Source organism: Monodelphis domestica, chromosome 6, assembly GCF_027887165.1.
Source record: "Monodelphis domestica isolate mMonDom1 chromosome 6, mMonDom1.pri, whole genome shotgun sequence".
In the NCBI taxonomy this organism is placed as follows: domain Eukaryota; kingdom Metazoa; phylum Chordata; class Mammalia; order Didelphimorphia; family Didelphidae; genus Monodelphis; species Monodelphis domestica.
Window position 1 is genome coordinate 3,311,806 of NC_077232.1, and position 19,809 is coordinate 3,331,614.

The 19,809-nt window shown below is 44.7% G+C and overlaps 1 protein-coding gene across 8 annotated transcripts in view; it reads right to left on the minus strand.

Annotated features, from left to right (window-relative positions):
- The window catches only part of PPFIA1 (PTPRF interacting protein alpha 1), a 122,064-nt gene extending 104,838 nt beyond the window's left edge, over positions 1–17,226 (minus strand). For 3 of the 8 annotated variants that reach the window (XM_056801162.1, XM_056801163.1, XM_056801161.1), the window contains exons 1-2: positions 16,927–17,226; positions 14,751–15,014 (exon numbers count right to left, since the gene is read on the minus strand). In XM_056801162.1, coding sequence (XP_056657140.1) covers positions 14,751–15,014 — 264 coding nt within the window. In that variant the 5' untranslated portion in view covers positions 16,927–17,226. The remainder of the gene's footprint in view (positions 1–14,750; positions 15,015–16,926) is intronic. The other 5 variants (XM_056801168.1, XM_056801164.1, XM_056801165.1 and 2 more) reach the window with 2 other exon arrangements.
- Positions 17,227–19,809: the final 2,583 nt, after the last annotated feature.

The following is a 19,809-nucleotide window of genomic DNA, read 5'->3' on the forward strand; positions in this document are numbered from 1 at the left end:
CTCGAGATAACGTGAAGTCAATGGAGTTAAGAAAGGTCAGATGGGAACTTAGTATGGGAATAGACTGCAGATCAAGAAGGAACCTTTACAAAAACCTAAACAAGAGGTCACGAGGGCCTCAACTAAGCAGGGAGCTAAAGAATAGGTGAGAAAAGTCAGGGCAAGAGAAAAAGTACAGGAGAGGTGATGGAGAGTGAAGAAGAAAAAAAATAACGATGCCAAGTTGCAGACCATGGGAAACTGGAAGGATGTTAGTATTTTCAACAGAAATGAGCAAAACTGGAAATAGAATAATTAGTTCAGTTTAGGTGGCACAGTAGATGGAGCATCTAGCCTGGAGTTGGGAAGGTCAGAGTTCAAATTCTCAACCACTTCTGGGCAAGTCATTAAATCTGTGCTAATTTCCTCAACTGTAAAATGTGGATAATAATGTTCTCCTCCCCCAGGGTTGCTCTGAATTCCAACGAGATATTTGTAAAGCATTTAGTACAGTGCCTGGCACATAGCAGGCCCTTCCTAAATGCTTTTTGCCTCCACCCCATCCCCAGACTTTGAATATATGGAGTTTGAGCTATTTTGAGAATGTCCATTTAAAAAGGCACAACAGGCAACTGGGTCTGGAGATAGAGACCTGGGAGTCATCTGCAAGGATGATACAGTCCCAGAAAGAGCAGAGACAAAAGACAAAACAGAGAGTTAGGAGGTAAGACATGGAACAAAGGTAAGAGAACCAGGAAAAAATAGTCACAAAACCCAGAAAGTGGAGCACACACAGGAAAGAGAGAGTATAGACAGGTTAGAAGGTTGAAAACTGAGAAAAGAGCATAGATTTGGCAATTAAAGAGGACCTGGTAACACTGGAGAAGATAATTTCAATTGCGTGAAAGGTAAGAAGCCAAGGCACAAAGGGATAAGGAGAGTAGAGGGGATAAGTGAAGACAACATTTTCTAGCTAGGAGTTTGCTTTAAAACAGGAGGGAAGATATAATGCAATAGCTTGGGGTGGCAGAGTCTAATGAAGGCTTTTAAAATTGGGAGATCTGGCTATGTTCAAAGGCAGTCACCAAGGAATTAGAATTAGGACTAGAGGAGGTTGGAGATTAGAGAAAAGCAGGAGATGATGGGGGGGGGGGGGGGGGGTGCCCAGGAAGGAAGGGCTGGGAGGGCAATCAGCATTTATACGTGTCCTCTACAGGCCAGACACTGAGTGTGTGCTAAGTAAGAGCTTTTACAGATGTCATCTCATTTGATCCTCATAGTCATCCTGTTAGATAGATGTTATTATCACTCCCATTTTACTGTTGAGGCAAACAAAAGTTAACTGACTTGACAGAGAATAAGGGGCTGGATTTGAACTCCAGTCTTCATGACTCCAGGTCAAATACTCTTTGTATTGTGCCATCAGCTGCCTCTGAGAATAACTTAATTTTCCTTTGGAAAGAAAAGCCACAGCATTGTAAGAGACTAAGGGATGATTTCAAGGGATTTTAAAGCAAAGAGAAAGGGAAAAAGGAAATTTCTACAAAATGCCCTCAATTTTCTCAGAAAAGGAAAGCATGAAATCCTCCACTGAAAGCAGCGCCTGGGAAATGGCATGGGATGCTAAAGAAGGAAAGCTTTCAGGGAAATGAGCTAGGGAACCAATTATGGAGGCATGGAAAGAATGCCTTGCTGCAGTGAGGGCCTAATTGTGCCTAGAAAACATAAACTGATAATGTGCACAGTCAGCACAGTGGTTGTGTGACTTTCTCCAGCTCTATTCAGCAGCAGGAAAGGGGGGAAGATGGAGATAATCTAGAGCTGATGCTTGGCAAAAGAAAGAAGCCAAGGATTTGAAAGTGCAGAGCCACCTGCTTACCCAAACTGGCTGACTAGAGTTTAGAGATGAGAGCTGGAGGTAATGAAGCGAGGGAAAGGGCAGTGGCCTCCCAAGAGCTAGGGTCCTTAAAGGAGCCCCTGTGCTACTTCTTTCCCATGTGAACTTTAAAACTACTCCACCCTACTCAGAATGTACTTTAGGGGAAGAAAAAGTCATAATCTCCTGATTGTAACAATGGAGATACTTGGACTAACAGAATCAGGAATGTCTTGCGAACTTTACATAGCTCCACCCTACTTAGTCTAACAAGATCAGGAATGTCTGCACCCATACTTAAGGATTAAGTATCTAGGAGGATGGCCTTTGATAGACATGTGCAGAAACAGCTGACAGACCCCTGGGCTGTCCTAAGTCAAGCTAAGCTACCACTTGTACAGATAAGACACAGGAAAGTGACATAAATCTCTATATAGGGCGCATCACTTCCTCTCTTCACTCTCTTTCCCCGGAGAGGTAGATCTGGCTGGTGACTTCCTGTGAGTAGGCCTGGGTACTAGTTTGATCCTAGAACTCAGCCTGGAGGAACTCCCTCAGACAGTTTCTTTGAGACGGTCTCCTGGTGAGTGATAAGACTGACTCCCTTTCCCTTGGCTCAGGGGAGGCCCCCTTGGCCAAGACCTTTAACTCCTGCCTGGCTCAGGCTGAGCCGGAGCAGTTTAAATTAACTCTTTCTTCTCTCTCTCTCTCTGTTCTCCTTAATTCCTTCTCTCTATATTAATTAAAATCACCATAATTTCCAGCTGACTTGGGTATTTTATTTGGGATATCCCATGGTGACCAATAATTAAATATAAATAAATACATTCACAATGCTAAAATTATCCTTACACCCACAAGGAAAGCTTCAAACTATAGTTTTCCAACCCAAGTCTCACCTCAGTTCCTGCATCTTTAAATTCCAGTCACAAATCAAATTTCTAAATGCTAAGCTACGCACAATAAAAGCTTCTCATATCAAATACCACTCAGAGGTTTTTCTTCAAGCCCCAAGTGGTCTTGTTCTAATCAGGCTTTCTGTTTACATCAAGAAAGGTATTCCTTTAGAAGTGTGAGATATGACCTGTCTTCTAATTTTCCTCACAAGTTGTAGGGAGAAAAAAGGGCTGAGTACAATAGAAACAAATTCAGATTCATTTCAGCAACTCTCCTAATTGGTCTAAAATAGTCCTTTAACTTTTCTTTATATGCATCAATGCTTTTGTGCATGCTACTGCATGAAATCAATTTTTATATTAGTGTTCCCATCTAATAGTGTAAGAGCAAGAAAACAGAACTAGGCAGTTTTTTAAAGCAGAGAAGTTTTGCAAAAGAGTTAAGAGAGGAGCTAATTTCATACCCTGAACAAAATGACATTTTCTCCTCTGAATTCGAATTAGTCTCTGTGAAAGCCAAGCTGGGAACTCCACTCGTCCTCTCCTGCCAAGTTTGCACCATTGTAAAGAGGCTGCTCAATGCAGCTAACAGCCCTTGGAAACTATGGGGACAAATAAAGGCTCTCCAAAGCTGAGACACTCTGTCCACATCTCTGAGTTATTTAGTATTAAAGAGCATCAAAAATGCTCCAGTTTTTCCCTTACTATATTTCAACAGAAGGAAACATTCTTATTAATAAAAAAGACAAATCACTTGGAAATGGGAGGTCCTAGATTCAAATTTGACCTCAAACATTTCCTAGCTGTGTGATCCTGGACAAGTGACTCAACTCCCATTGCCTAGTCCTTATTGCCGTTCTGCCTTGGAACCAATACTTAGTATTGATTCTAAGATAGAAGGTTAAGAGTTAAAAAAAAATAAATCTAAGACTATGTTAGTCCATACATTGATAAAAGATATATAATATATATTTTGTATGAAATTAATAATGTACACAACTCTCAATTGTCCATAGCAAAACTTGCTCTCCGCCCCCTTCCCCATTGTATTAGGCAGATGAAATAATAAAATTCTCTGATGATTCATGTTGTTTTTTTTTTTAATCTCATAAGAATAAATTCCATGCAGCAAACACGTACTAGTCTCCTTATGGCCCAGGGGCCATCTATGCTGGATACTGAGTAGTGTACAAAGACAAATGTTCTCAAGCAGGATCCTCCTGCAAGGGTGTGGCCTGGACTCAACTAAGTGAAAACTGTACAAATTCAGGCCCACTCAATGAGGATTCATTAAGCAGCTACTGTCTACCAGATACTGTGGTGGGGGTTACAAAGACGCCCAACTAATAAACAATCCTCATCCCCGAGGAGTCTACCTGTAAGGGTCCTCTAAAGTCATCTCCAGGGGTAGAAAGTGCTCATTTGGACAATGGAGGAGGAGAGACTGAGAAGTAGGATTGCAGAAAGCCAAGCAGAACTTAAGAAACTAGAGAGCTCAGCTCCCTCCAGCCAAAGGTGGATCTGAAAGAGTGAGAATTCTTCATTCCCACCTGCTCAGCCACCTCCAGTCCTGGGGCCAAGTGGTTATTGGGAGGGAGGAATGGGCCCTTCCCACTCTCTTCCCTACCCCTCTCCACACACCCAGAGAGAAGAATACCTCTCCTCTTTGCCCTCCCCCCTTCTTAGCTGTGCCAGCACACACTTAAAGAGTAAATACTTCAACACTAACTGCCAAAGGCCAAATGACTTCCACCTGGCTCTGCCCCCTTATTTCTCATAAAGGGCTTAGGTACAACAGTAGCCAAGGATGTATTTTCCTTTTCCTTTTTTTTCCTTTTGGTACAGCCTGCTTTCAAATGAATCACCAATCAGTCATGAAAGAAAAACAGCAGAATGTCTGTGAGACATAGAACATAAGGTTTAGAAAAGTGGTTAGGAACCAAAAGACTACTTAGTACGATCGTGGTCAAGAATCTCAAACTGAGATCCCTGGGATTAGGCAGACTATTGGAAAGGAAAATGGAGGGCTTCAAAATACCAAGACTCATCCCAAAGGTGGGTAATTAACAGCAACACAGTAGGCATTGGCCAAGCCCTGCACTAAACCCTGCCAGTTGTACTGTCCCTGATAATACAAGTTGGAGTTTTAAATAGACATCATCTACACATACTTTTATCTAATGTTATTTCCCCACTAAATTATTCAAGTCCTACAGGGAAACTTCAATGGCAGCATTCAACAAGGCTTTTCTCCTTCAGTGTTAGACCTACTGCCATTCACCTAAGGGCTTCCTGAACACCTGAGCTATGTCACTATGGTCATTTCTTTTCACCATGCAAAGAAACAAACAGGAATGTTTCAAAAACAAAATATGAACTCTTTAAGGAGAAATGATTGTGCTTCCCATGAATGTGCTAATTGTTCTTCCCTGATTCCCTAGTTTTTGTTATGTGGTCTTCCAGAGACATAATACACACATTCATACATATGGACAGCTGAGTTCAGAAGACTTCGGAATAGGCACTTTCAGTGACTATTTTGAATATTACCACCCACCCACTCCTCAAGAAGAAAATACTTAAAATCATTCCTAAACCCTTTCCTGTAGGATGAAGGAGCCCAAAGCACAATACAAAACATGCTAAGGATCATTACATGAAAACAGCTAAAGCATTTGTCATCTCTGGAAAGACTTTCACTCCAATTCTTAAAAAGTACAAAGAACACCAGAGTTCCATTTTTGTACATGGAAACTCTACTCCTCCAATTCCAAAATGGTGTGAAGGTAAACCTGGACTCTCAAAGGTTGAGCCAAGGAGATACAAGTGCTGACAGGCCCTACCCAGGCTGTACTGGCCCAACTATATCTTTTATCTGAAGGGCAGCCTGGTGCAGATGGTTAAGCTCAACACCAGGGTTGTAGCCATTTAGTGACTGATGAGTGTGTGAGGCCACAATAAATCCCCCAAATGGTTAAAGACAAGGTGAGATTATTATCTACACCTGGGGCCAGGGGTTCAGGCAAAAATAGAAACACGCCCAACCTGCACATACTTGCCCACTCTCACATCCCCCTCAACCCCAATGAAATCATAAATCTTTCCACTGAATCCAACAAACATTTCTGTAATTAGGTACTAGGAACAGGAGTATAGAGATTAAAAAGGAAACAGCCTGCCCTTGAAGAGTTTATAATCTGCTGAAGGGAAACAGATTAGCAAACACAAAATATATACATTATCACAATGAGGAGAATCCAGGAGATGGCACTTGAAAAGTCCTGAGGATTCCAAAAGGTAAAGGAGACCAGGAAGAACGTAGCACCCACTCCATAGCCCCTCAAAAAGGAAAGAAAGCCCTGATGTTTGATTTTGTAATTAAAGAACTTCATGGAAATTCATTTGTAAGATAACATCAAGCTGTTTCAAAGAGAATGGCAAAAATAATCATTGCACTAGACATGTCAGTAGAGCAGAAATATCGCCAAGCTGAGAGAAATTTATTTTCAGTAACATTTCGTAGAAGTAGTTCCCATTTGAACAAAAGAATTTGGACAGTCTCTTGGGGTTTACTATAACAGGATTGGCTTCTTACTATTCAGAGAAATAACCATCCTGAGCTATGCTATATAAGGCCAACAGAAGAAAAACCTGTTCATCACTGGCAGCTGAGATTTCTCTCTGTTTAAATTAGATAACAAACTCTGATCTAATTTTGTCCCTTCTGCACACTTGCTATAGAGGATGTAAATTATTTTAATGCTAGAGTTAATTATTCAAGTGAATCAAGGTCTAACAAGAGTAGCCTGTGCCAGGCACAAAAGAAGCAAATGGTTTAAAAAAACAAACCAAAACAGAACAAAAACCCAGGTCTTCTATTAACCATTAATATTCTCAGCACCCAACAGTTTGATGGTGGAGATAAATCCCAACAACTGAAAAAAAATTTTTTTCTCCTTTCACTAGTAGTTGAACCAAGATCTAATAAGGCAAACAGGTCATTTGCATCAAAATAACTTTAAAGTAATAACCTTGGATTCAGCACAAGAAGTCCCAAATCTCTAAGAAACACATGCAAATTACAAGTCTCCTTATTCATTGATTTCAGATTCTATCATGTGAACTGTAGAAGAAATCACTGCTTGATTGGCTCCAGCATTTAAAAAGCAAAGCTCCAGGAACACACTGCTGGTGGAGAAATGGATGGTCCCAGCCATTGAGCAAAGTTCTGGAGCCCAGGATCACATTAACTTTCTGAATGAGGCTAAAATAGCTAGACCCATCAAAATATTTATAGTAGCATTTTTTGTCATAGCGAGAGAACTGGAAACAAAACAGATGTTCACCAAGTAAGAAACCCTTAAACAGGTTGCCATATGTGAATATTGAGCTGCAGGAAAGGATGAATGAAATGAATACAGAAAAGTGTGGAAGATTAGGTGGGGCAGTGGATGGAGGGCTAGGCCAGAAGAGTTCAAGTACAGCCTCAGACACTTAGGAGCTATGTGACCCTGGGCAGACCACTTCAGCCTATTGGCCTCTTTCCTGGGCAAGGAGTCTTCCAGACAAAGTGTAAGAAAAGCAGCTTCCTTTCAAGAGCCTGCTGTCAGAGCTGCCAAAAGATGATAACTATTTTCAATTCTGAAAACTGAGAAAAGGAGCTAAGATGAGAGTGGCTGGCTGCTCCAGGCAGCTGCTGCTTTGGCTTTCACAGATCTGTATATTCTTTAACTCAATCATGTTCTCAGTCATGTTCACACTAAACCTGCCAGGTAAAATCCCCACAGCCCCCGAGCAAGACTTCAAACAAATCATAATGTGAACTCAAACTAAAAAGAACCATGGAGAGAGTACAGGCTCCGGAAGACATACACCACTACTGAGGATTACTACTGGGATGACCCGGGGCAAGCTGCTCACCTTTCTGGGTCTCGGTTTCCTCATCTATAAAATGAAAAAAAAAAACAACTTGTTGGCCTGTGAGAGAGAGAGAGAGAGATGTCTGTTGCTTATTTCCTGGCCCCATCCCTGGGACACCAAAAGCTCCAAGAGTCAAAAACTGTTTTTCCTGATGTGGAAACATCAGGAGATCAGGAGGACTTGAGGATCCTGATAAGATTCCCAACTCTGCCACCAAAGGGCAGAGTAAACTGAGACTTATAAATAAGGGAGACTTGAGTTTCCTCATCTATAAAAGGAGGCCAATAGTAGCTGCCCTGGCCAGTGGCAGCTTCCTGGTGCAGGGGAGTCAGAAAGTCCTCAGTTCATGGTCATCCTCAGACGTGTGACTGTGGGCAAACAGCTTAACCTTTGTTTGCTTCAGTTTCCTCATCTGTAAAGTGGGGATAATAATAGCACCTCTCTCTCGGGACTGTTATAAGGACAAAATGAGAGACTAATTATAAAAACACTTAGCCCAGAGCCTGGGCTAAGTAAACTCTATATAAACCTAAGCAATATGACCCCTTTATTTACTCACTCTTTGTAAGGAAAGCACCTGTAAACCAGAAGGCGTTGGGAGGAAAGGAGGAAGGATGGCTTTGTTCTGAGATGACCTGTGATTTCATTGGCACAAAAAAATCTTTTAATGAATCAACTCTTCCCATCAATACAGGTCCTCAAGCAGCCCTACAGACTCTTCTGTAGCCACAGGGAGAGGGGAAGGGACTAGCCCAGGAAAACAGTCAGGAGCAGGAGCTACAAGATAGGACATGAACCCAAGGCTTCCTCTGAGACTCTCTAGGGCTTTGCTCAGTCACCCTTCAACTCCCTGAGTTGTTATGACTTACTGGACAATTCTGGCCCCAATTATGCATGCAAGCATCTCATCATCACCACCTTCCTTCCAATGGCTGCTCACTCGGGCAGAATGTCCTCTGTAAACAGGGGACAAAAGCCATGTCCATTTTCCAGACTCTAGGTTTATCACTGGCTTCTAAATCAGAAAAGTGGCACAACCAAGTTTATGCTGTTTTAACAAGGACTCTGGGTTCAAATCTCAGCTGCAGTTTCCACATTGGGAAAGACCACTGGTGAGCATCATAAATAAGTGAGCTGCCAGCAGATGGCAAGTTCAATTTAAGTCAAGGTGTGGCACCAGACAAAAAAGCAAATTTGCTCACAGACTTTAAATGAAAAGAGGTTGTGGTCAGAATTAAGGGTAGCTACATGGTCCAGGGGATAGAGTGAGTGCTGGGCCTGGAAGCAGGAAGGCTCATCTTCCTGAGTTTAGATCTGACTTAAGGCACTAATGAGGCATGTGGTCCTGGACAAGTCAGCTCACCCTGTTGGCCTCAGTTTCCTCATCTGTAAAATGAACTGGAGAAGGAAAAGGCAAACCATTTGGTATCTTTGCCAAGAAAACCCCTAATAGGGTCACAAGTTGGTCACAAATGAAATGAATGAACAAAACCAGAATGAGGATTCTGATCATCAGGCTGTGCCTCCTAGGGCAGTTTTCCTTGGGAGTACTAGGATCTGGGCATCACATTTTAATAACAGTGATAAGCTAGAGGGTCAACCTGAAGCCAGGCCCAATGAATCTTCTGAAAGAACTTGAGACTTAGCCCAGAAAAGAAAAAATGGGGATGGGGAAGGTTGAATATTTGAGGGGCTATCAGGTGAAGAAGGGCCCTGAGAACTGAATTAAGAACAACGAAGAGGAGAAGCATGGACTCCAAAGAACAGCACTCATCAGGCCTACCCATTCATCTAGCTGGCAGCCCTCCCTCTCACATCCTTCTAGTCCATGATGGTGAACCTTTTAGAGACCTTAGAGACAGAGTGCACAAACTGTAACCCTCACACCCATGTGAGCCCCCCACCTTACCCCAGACAGAGAAGGGAGGAAGCACTCCCACTGGGCTACTGGGCAGAGAAGCAGGTGATAGTGAGAAATGTCCTGAGGCATGGTGAGGAGGAGAGAAAAGGGGAACCAGCCCCATGCATGCCATAGGACTGCCAATCAAGGCATCTGCCAGGGCTAGCTGTCAAAAAGGAAGCTGTGCTGGCCCTAAAGAAGTTTATGCTCCACTGATTCAGCATGGACACGTGGACACATGTGCAGCAGAGTAAATATGAAGGGATGAGCAGCTGGGGAGGCCCAGGGTGGCATTCAGGTAGGAGCCAGTGGCTGTGCTTGAAGGAAGGGAGAGCTTCTATAAGGGAGAAACAAAGAAGAAATGCATTCCAAGAATTGGGACAACCTGTGAAGGCAGAGATGGTGGGGAAACAGGAACCAGGAAAAAGGCTGATTTGGCTAAACCAGAGTGCAGGTCGTCATGTCTCCTGCCTCACCTCCCACTGACTTCTTAGTCCCTTCCATTACAGCTTTGGCTCCTGACTTTTTCTACTGCCTCGGACACTGCTGACCACATCCCCTCGGCAGACAGTCTTCCCTCAGTGTTCTCCCCTGGCAGCCCATTCCTCCCCATCCCTCTGCGGGAGTGTATGCCAGTTTTCTCCCAGGTCATCCTCTCTTGAGATCTTTGCTGGATTCACTGCCATCACAGGATGCTGTGACTTCTAAATCTACATTTGCAGCTTCTGTCTCTGTCTGTCTGTCTTTCTCTCCAGCTGCCTGCTACATTTCTCCACCTAAACATCTCAGGTCTCAACAACTCACCAGCAGACAAACCTTCCTCCTAACTTCCCTGTTTTGTCAAGAGCGATACTATTCTTCCTATCCTCCTGGCAGGCAATCTAGGAGTAGTCCCTGACTGTCTTTCTCATGCCCCAATATGCAAACAGTTACCAAGTCTTGTGGACATCCCCATTTCTCTCTGACCACTCCCACCACAATCCCTACCCCCATCAACTCTCTCTCTTTTGGGCAGCTGCTCTGCATCCAGTCCCACCTCACATCCGCCAGGCAGCAGACAAGGTGACATGACTGAAGTCTAGAGCTGCCCTGTCACCTCTAGGCTCCAGATCATTCTGTGATTCTGTCCTGTGGGTCATTACACGCCTTGCTGGTAGGGCTCCAGTCTACCTACATTGCCAATCACTTATTGATCCACCTCATCCACCCTCATTCCAGCCCACTGGCCTTTCTTCTGCCCCCTCTTCCAGACATTGCAGCTTCTGCACAAGCTGCCCCCCCCATGCTCTCTCTCTCCTTCCAGAGCCTTTTGTTGATTCCTCAGATGACTGACATCCCTCCTTCCCCTAGGTTTCTGCTCCACCCCCACCCCCACCGCCAGACTCAGTATATTTTCTTTGGCATATATTTCACACACAGTATATTCCCCTAACAAGTTCTAAGGAGTTTGGAATTACAGTTATAAAAAAGGGACTAAAATGTTCATGCCCTTTGACTTACTAATCCCACTAGTAGGCATACACCCCAAGAGGCTTCTCAAAAACAAAACACAACAGAAAAATAGACATCAAACATAAAAGCCTCATAACAGCCCTTTTCTTCTGGTAGCCCAGAGAAGGAAATAAGGTCTATGGTCATCAGCTGAGGCCTGGCTAAACAAACTGCAATCAATGAAGGGAGCAGGCCAAAAGCTGGAAAAACACCAAATGGGAAGAGAAACTACAAGATTCATCTGAAACGATTCAAAGTAAAAGCAGCAGAAACAAAAAAGTAGTACACACAAGGCAACATGAACAAATGCAAAAAAGGAAAGAATCATGTGTAAATCTTGAAGAAAAGCTGAAAAAAAGAATCAACCTTCTTTTCCTCACCTAGTACGTATGTGATCAGGTTCCATTAATGGGTAACTTTGCTAAACCCTGAATTTTTCCTTTTTTTTTTTAGACTGTTACAAGGAATAAATAATCCAATGGGAATAGAGGAAGACATTCAGAAATTAAAGTAATATAAAAACAAAAGATAGCAAAAATAAATAATCTCAGAAAATGTTTTGAAATACAGTTGGCTCATTGGAGGGCAAGCAAGGGTCTCAATCTTCTGCATGCATCCCTAGCACTGGCAAGGCAGCTAGGTGACTCAGTGGATAGAGCAGGGGCCTAGAGTCAGGAAGACTTGAGTTTAATCCAATCCCCCCAAATCCCTTATTTTAAAAAAGCACAATGTGATTTAAACCCCATTAGAACAAGGAAGTATCTCTGACTCCCTCAGCTCAAAGAGCTCCTACCTAAGCAGAGCTAAGTGCTTGGTCCAGAGTCACACAGCTAATGGCAGAAGCAGCCTTTGAACTCTCCAACCCCGCCACCATCCTATCCACTAAGATGTGCTTCGATATGGTATTACAACAACCAACCTGTATGGAGAGCCATTTATCTGAAGCAATAGCATGTAGACCTGAGCACAATCAAAGACTTTGCCAACCTCTTGGAGTGTGGTGTAATGGAATATGAGCGACTATGTCCACTTAAGCATTATATAAATGAGATTCTAAAAGGAAGTATAAACTCTTACTTTCCAATATACTTATTATCCATCCTAAATAAAAGATGGAGCAATAACAAAATTACTTTCGCTAAAAAGGAAAATCCAATGGTTGGCTTATTAATTTTCCAATAAAATTGATTACATGCATTAAGGCTACTATTAATACTAGGTTATCACTACAAAACTGGGATCAAAGTACCAAAAGGAGCTCAGGCTGCCCGTTATCCTAAGTAAAATAGCCCATCCCAAGGCATGGGGAAGGCAACTCAGTAACCCCCCCACCCCCATCCACATCCATCTCAGAGGCAAAGAATCTAACAACTATGAGTCCTTCAAAATCATTCTAATTCAAATCTCATCATTTTCTAGATAACGAAGTTAAGCTCAGAAGATGCCATGATGGGCCCTTTGCTATCATGGCCTGGGCCACTTGTGTACTAGTAGCATTTCCTGCCCCTCCAGGTGACCAAATTATTATTCACACTGAAGGCCCAAATAGAACAGACTGAGCACAAAAGGACAAACAGGAGCTTAAGTTCTGCGACTCTGGCTCCCAAGCCCAATTTCCCTAAGGTGTTACCCTACGGTCATTCACCCCCAGAAAAAGAGGGCTGTTCTTTTTAGAGAAGAGATGTCCCAGCTGAGATGATAATGAAATTTTAAATTCTGTTAAGAAAATACCATTTCAAATTCTCTTTCATGAGGAAACTTGAGATCTAGCCACTCTACCCAATGGAGGCAGTGGTGGCTACTGTGGAGGCAACCTAACAGTTCTAGAGCACTTACTACATGCCCAGCACTGAGCTAATTACTTTACTGATATCTAATTTGATCCTCCTGGGAGGATTATTATTTAAACTCGAGGAAACTGAGGCATACTTAGGTTGAAACTAATGTTCAGTTCATTCCTCCAATAGACATTTATTAATTGCCTACTATGTACCAGGCACTGTATTAAGCAGTAGGCAAAAGACAGTCCCCGTCCTCAAGAAGTTCACAATCGAATGGAGACACAACATCCAAACAAATCTCTACAAAGCAAGCTCTAGACAGAATAAATAGGAAATAATTTAGAGGGAAGGCTCTGGAATGAAGAGGTCGTGGAAAAGGTTTCCTGAAAAGGGGGACATTTTAGTTGGATAACTGAGGGAAAGCACTCCAGGGGTGCCAGAGAGTGTCTGGTGAATGGAATAGCCAAGAAGATGGCATCACTAGATCAGAGTCCACAGAAGGCATCCTGTGTAAGGAGACGGGAAACTTAGGTCATGACAAGCTCTGTACAACAGGGCACTTTGTATCTTAACCTGGAAGTGATGGGCAACCATTGGAACGACTGAGTAGGGGAGTCATGAAGGCTGGACCTGATTTTAGGATAATCACTTTGGTGGCTGAGTGGAGGAAGGACTGGAGTGGGGAAGAGCTTGGGGGACAGGCAGAGCTCACCGATGCCAAGCAGCTACTACAACAGTCCAGATGATGAAGACCAGCACCAGGGAGGGAGGAGAGAAGGGGGTTTGTTCCAAGAACTTGGCAAAGGTGAAACGGGAAGGCCAAAGTAATAAACAGATTCACACAGCTAAAAAGTATCTGAGGCTGAATTTGAACTCCTGTCTTCCTGCCTAGGTCCACTAGAGCCTTGTTGGCAAAGCCCTGGCACATGTACAGTCAGCATTTGGGGAGCTGTTCCATTCCTCTTCACCCGAGGACATTTTTTGAATGCCCACCCCTTCTCCAGCAACCGAAAGCAAGTACTTTCTCCCTCAACTCTCTTTGGGGGCTCATGAACAACTTGAATTTGCCCTCTGGGCACTCAAACTGGGAAAAGGTTTGCCAAGTCTGCACTAGAGGTACCCCTCACTGCCCCTCATTTTAGTTTTCGCAAAATTAGAGATTTTTAAAAGTCATTCTATAACTACCGTTATCACAGGAATAACGCCTCCGAGATGAGTCAGAAAGCTTTAGGTCCTTCCTATTTTTAAGCTTTTGCCCATGTTCAGAGTCCATCACCTGAATTACTCTAGTTCCAAACCAGCCATGAAATTCCTCTGTTCATCTGCAGTTATGGGAAAATATGCACTAATGGGGCAAATTCTTGTCTTCTCCATGAAGGGTTGCCTAACAAATACCACTAAAAGTAGGAATGCAGAAGGGCTACCTCTGGGACATGTCACCTTCTGAAAGCCCTCACAGTGTTTTACTCAGCCTGACACAATTCAAAGGTGAAACAATGAAGGATGGACTTTGGGCACAGATGCCTGAATAACAGCTAAAGCCACAAACCCCCAAGGCCAACCTATGTGCAGTTATTACCCAAATTCGCACGTACAAAGGGAACAGGGTGCAGGGTAGATCAAGGGAGATCCCTTGAGCAAGAACTGCTGGGACCTCACCCCAGTGCAGAAGATAAAGGGAGAAAGCCACCTTGTCATAAAGGAGAAAGGAAGAACATAGGGACTAGGCATATCTGGGAATTATCAGATGTAAACTAGTGTCTCAGAAAACAGCCTCAAGAAATCACCACCATGTGGTCCTCTAAGGACCATTTCACAGGCAGTAATGCAGTTTGGAAAGTTTCTGATTAAATCACACCACGAAAACAATTTGGAGGGATTGCCTTTCAGGCTAAAAAGATCCATACCTGTGGGAGTGCAGTATTGAGCTGTCTCTGCAAGGAATCTCTTTCATGGCCAACCTCATGCAACTTGCCCTGGGTCAAGGCAAGTGTTTCTTGGGTCTCCCTAAGTGTGTCCAGAAGACGATCTCTTTCCTCCAACATGGAGACCATTAATTGTTCGAAGTGTGAATCAGCATCTGGTTGTAAAGGGGAGCCCGAGCCATGGCTCCCACCTCCTCCAGGGGGGATTTCTGCCTCACTGATGGTCGGCATCACCTCGCACATCATCTGGAATGAGAAATTCTGATTATAATCATTTGATGCAATCCTGGAGTCCAGAAGCAATTCAGAACCATCTGCAAACTCCACATACTGCCACAACTCCCAATGCAGAAGTATACTTAATACTTAAGAGTGCTACCCAAGGATCTAATGTGAACAGGGACACCCAGAACTCTGAGTAAACACATTAAACACTTCATATGTGATAAGGCTGGTTACCACCTACCAAAAAAAAAAAGGAACTGAGTGACTTCTTACAAAGCAATATTTTTAGTGGCTGCTTTAAAAAAAAAAAAACCTGCTATAATCTCATTTTCTTAGTTTCTGGTATAAAACTCAAGGCACAGAGTATAGACCCAGCACTCCATCATCTTTGAAGAACCCAACAAGTACAAGGAATCATGAGAATAGATAAGGGCTAAATCCATCCAGGCTACATACAAGTGGAGCCCCAAGTTCTGGCCCTGGACTTGGTGAGTGGAACAAAAAGCTCAATTATTCAAGAACTAGGAGGACCCTTTGGCCCCAGCAGCCACTCGGCCTCACTGATGGGAATGAGCTACCAACAGGAGGAACACACAAACCTGGGGATGGAATAAAAATCAATGGTAAGGTTGTGTGAAAATACTTCTCAAATATCTGAAGGGACAAGAAGAGGCAATTCTGAAACAGGGCTTGAGAGGAGGCTGTGGGGAGCAGGGAACTCGTATAATGACAGCTCAGGGGTCCTAGATCTTTTTTGTGAACACTGTGGGCCCTGCCTTAAAATTAGGCTTTTAAATGCATAGAATAAGGCAAGAGGGTTACCGAGGAAACCAATTATGCTGAAATACAAAGATCGAAACATACTTTTAAAAAAGTTTCTAGCCTCCTGTTTCAGCCCGACCAGTCCTTGCAGGCCCATTTGGCCCAAAAGACATTTTCAAAGTGGATGAGGGTAAGTTCAAACCAGGTGGCAGGTTTACCCCTCCATCACACACACTACAACCCATACCCAACACCACTATTAAAGACGCCTCTAACTGGAGGCCAGCCTTCACTTGTCTAAACAACCAGGTGTGGCCAAGGATTCAGTTTCTCAAGCCCCATTTATTAGGCACCTACTATATGCCAAGTGGCCCCAGCAGGGTACCTTGGAAAGGGAAAAGCCTCTTCCTCCTCCTTCCCTTAGCTCAGGAGTGACAACCCCTTCTCAGCTGGTTAGGGGCAGGGGCTGACAGGAGAAACACAAGAAGCAAAGGAGAATCCCGGGGTCCAACCTGGAGGAGCCCCGGCAACCCCATGGGGAGTGGTGTCCCCCAACTCGCTAGCACCAGCTCACTCACACGCTGCAGGGGGCCCATTAACAAGCAGCCCCTGAAGGTCAGTTAGAAAACCGAAGTCCGGGAGCACGCAGGAGGCGCTTCTTAAGTGCAGGCTGATGATGTGCTACTCTCATAGAGCCTCCTTGCTAACTCCTCTCGGCCCTCAGTTTCCCCGCCTAGTGAACAAGGGCGCTCCGAGAAGCCGGAAAGTGGGAGCCTGAACACCAATTTCCCCACTATCCAGGGGCGGGGGGGACAGGCGGTTTCCATGCCTGTCCCAGTGGGGGCGCCCTTCTCCGGGACTCAGTTTACACACTATCCCATTAGCCTGGGGTCGAGGGCATCCACGCCTCTCCCAGCGGGGAGCTGGAGCCTCAGTTTCCCCACTATCTCAGCAAAGGGCCGGAGGCTCCCAAGCCCCTCCCAGCGAGGGGCACAGTCTCCCGACCGCTCCTGGGCTATAAAAGGGGAACAGGCAATGCCACTGCCAGGGCTGAGGGCCGGGAAACCCTCTGTGTGTGTGTGTGTAGGGTGAGGATGAAGGGAGCCCGACCTCCTCGTTTGCATCCCGGTCAGAACGAGGAGCTCATTCCGCACCGCTGCCCGTCACTCACCTTGGCTCAGGGCCCGAGTCGGCGCCGGCGCCCAGGCGGAGCCCCTGAGGGGAGCCGAGGCCGCGGCCGCGCGGGGCTGAGGAGGCGACGGCTCGGCGGCCAGGCCAGAGCCCGGACCCACTGTCCCCACGCCCGACCCCTGAAGCAGGCCGGCCGGCCCGCCCGCCTGCCCGCCTGCCCGCCTGCCTGCCTGCCCGCCGCGGCCGGACCCAGGAGCGGCGACTAGGAGGCGGCGGCGGCGGCGGCGGCTGAGGAGGAGGAGCGGCGGGAGCGGGCCGGGCCGGGCCGGGACGCGCGTCATGCGCGTCATCCGTGCGTCATCCGCGCCTGAGGTGGCGTCTGGCGTAAGCACTTTTACGTCGGCACGCCTACGTCCGTGTCTGCGTGCGCGCACCCGCGAGTCTCATCACCTCTCCGGAATGGATGTGTGCGCGCAACGACCCATACGTACTTCGGACCAGAGAGGGAGGGGGGCAGATACTCCCATACTCTGCCTAGCGGATGTGCGCGTGTGCGAACGACCCAAGCTTGCTATGGGAAAAGACACCCAGGCTATGCGCCTGCGCAAAACGTACCGGCGCTCTGGGAGAAGAGGGAAAGGAAGACTTGAAGGCTACCGAAGATGTGCGCGTGCGTGTACAGAACGGCCCAGGAGTGAGCGGGAGGAGGAGAAGGAGAGGAAAGGAGAGCCGGGATGGCTGGGGTTGCTGCGATGTGCACTTGCGCAAACCAGAGCCTACTCGGCTCTCAAAGTGGAAGGAAGAAAGCACTTAGATGGAGAGAGGGAAAGATTCGGAAATAAAGACAGGATTGAGCGAATAAGAAAAAGATGGAATAAATTAGAGCGAGGAACTGGAAAAGAGACCGAAAAAGACAGGAGGAAGAAAGGCGCAAAGATGAAGACAAGGAGAAGGAGGCAGAAGGAGAGAAAGATCAAAAGGAGAACTAGGGAGGGAGGGAGAAAAAGAGATGGAAGGAAGGGAAAGACAAAGACAAAGATGGAGAAGAGGAGGGGAGAGAAAAGCAAGGGGACACAGGAAGGAGAAAAGGAGACAAAGTAGGAGGAAAGGAAAGAGAAAGATGGAAGCAAAAGGGAAGAAAAGAGAAAGAAGCAAAGATACACAAGGAGAGAGTGAAATGAAGGAAAGGAGGAGAGGGAGGGGAAAGAAGGAGAAAAGGCTGGAAGAGGAAAGGAAAGAGACAGAAAGAGGAAAACAAGGAGAAGAGGAAAAAAGGCGGAACAGAAAAAGACAAAGATGGAAATTAAGAAGGGACAAGAAAAAGAGAAGGAAAGCAAAGGGAAACAGAAGAAGGAAAGAGATAGGGAAAAGACTGGAAGAAAGGGGTGAGAAAAGGAAAAGAAGGAAGGAGCACCCAGAAGAAGTTGTACCTGGGCCAGGCCTGCTTTCCTGAGGCTTCTAGAAAGAGGCCAAAAGGAAGAAACTGAAGAAAATGAAGACAGGAAGGGAAAGAATTCAAGAAACCGTTTCACCATTTTACCAAAAGGCTACTCTGTGTGGAATCCAGCACTCATGGCAGGAGCCGCCAAAGAACTGGCAATTTCCTGCCAGTCTTCATAATTCTACTTAATTTGGTTGGCAAACCAATTAAGCAAGCATTGACTCTATTTTACAGTTGGGAAAACTGAAACCCAGAAAGGGAAGTGACTTGTCCTAGATCATAAAGTTAGTGACAGCCAGAATTCAAAGCCCTTTCCATTAGGAACCACACTGGAGGGAGGAATGAGAGAATGAAGGGAGGAGGAGGGTTGTTGATATTAGAGCTTTTCATTCCACTTTGTGATCACTGACTAGAAACCCTCAGGAGACAGGTCCCAACCCAACTGAGTCAACCTATTTTCCGCCTCTCCTAAAGGGTAGTTCAGGTCTCCCTTTTGACCCTGATAAAGTAGAGGGAAAGCTTAAAGGCATAGGATTGAGAGGGTCCTTACAGATGATCAAATGTCATGAACAATGAATTCCCTTAAAATGGCCACATGTATATGATGATGATAGAATTCTATTGTGCTATAAAGAATGACGAACAAGGTGATTTCAGAAAGAGCTGGAAAGACCTACATGAACTGATGTAACGTGAAATAAGCAGAAACGGGAAAATATTAAACACAGTAACTGCAATACTGTGGAATGATCAACTGTATTAGACTTAGCTACTATCAGCAATACAAAGATCCAGGACAAAATTCTGAGGGACTTAGGGCAAAGAATGCTATCTACTTCCAGAGAAAGAACTATTGGAGGCAGAATGCAGATGAAAGCACAGTTTTTCAATTGTTTATTTAGGTTTACGTTTTGGGGATTAGGTTTTATAAGATTACTCCAAAAAATGAACAAAATGGGAAAAAATAAATAAAATTTAAAAATTTAAAATAAGTAAATTATAAAGTAGTTACATGTAGTCAAATTGGCACTGTTATAATTGTGTAAACTATGGTTTCCAAAGGAAATACATAGTCAAATTTGAATAATGGGACCACTTAAGGAGATTTATTATTTATATTAATCGGAAACTGACTGTAGCTCCTTGTACAGAGGGAGAACCCTGGCAGGAATAGATTGCCTTACACCTACCCCAACACTAAGGAGAATTTAAAAATTAGATTGAGCCTCTGCCACTCTTTTCCATTCTGTCTGACTATAGTGGGATCTACCACCATAATATACACGAAAGAAACAAAAGTTGGCAGAATCCTAGGTTGTAAATCATAGTGTCATAGACAGAGCAGGAAGAGATCTTAAAAAAGCACTTAGCCCAAGCTCATCATTTACAGATATGGAAACTGAGGCCCAGAGAGGAGAAGGGATTTGTACAATGCCAGTCACACAAACACTCTTTTGCCTGGATGTTTCCTGGCACTTATTT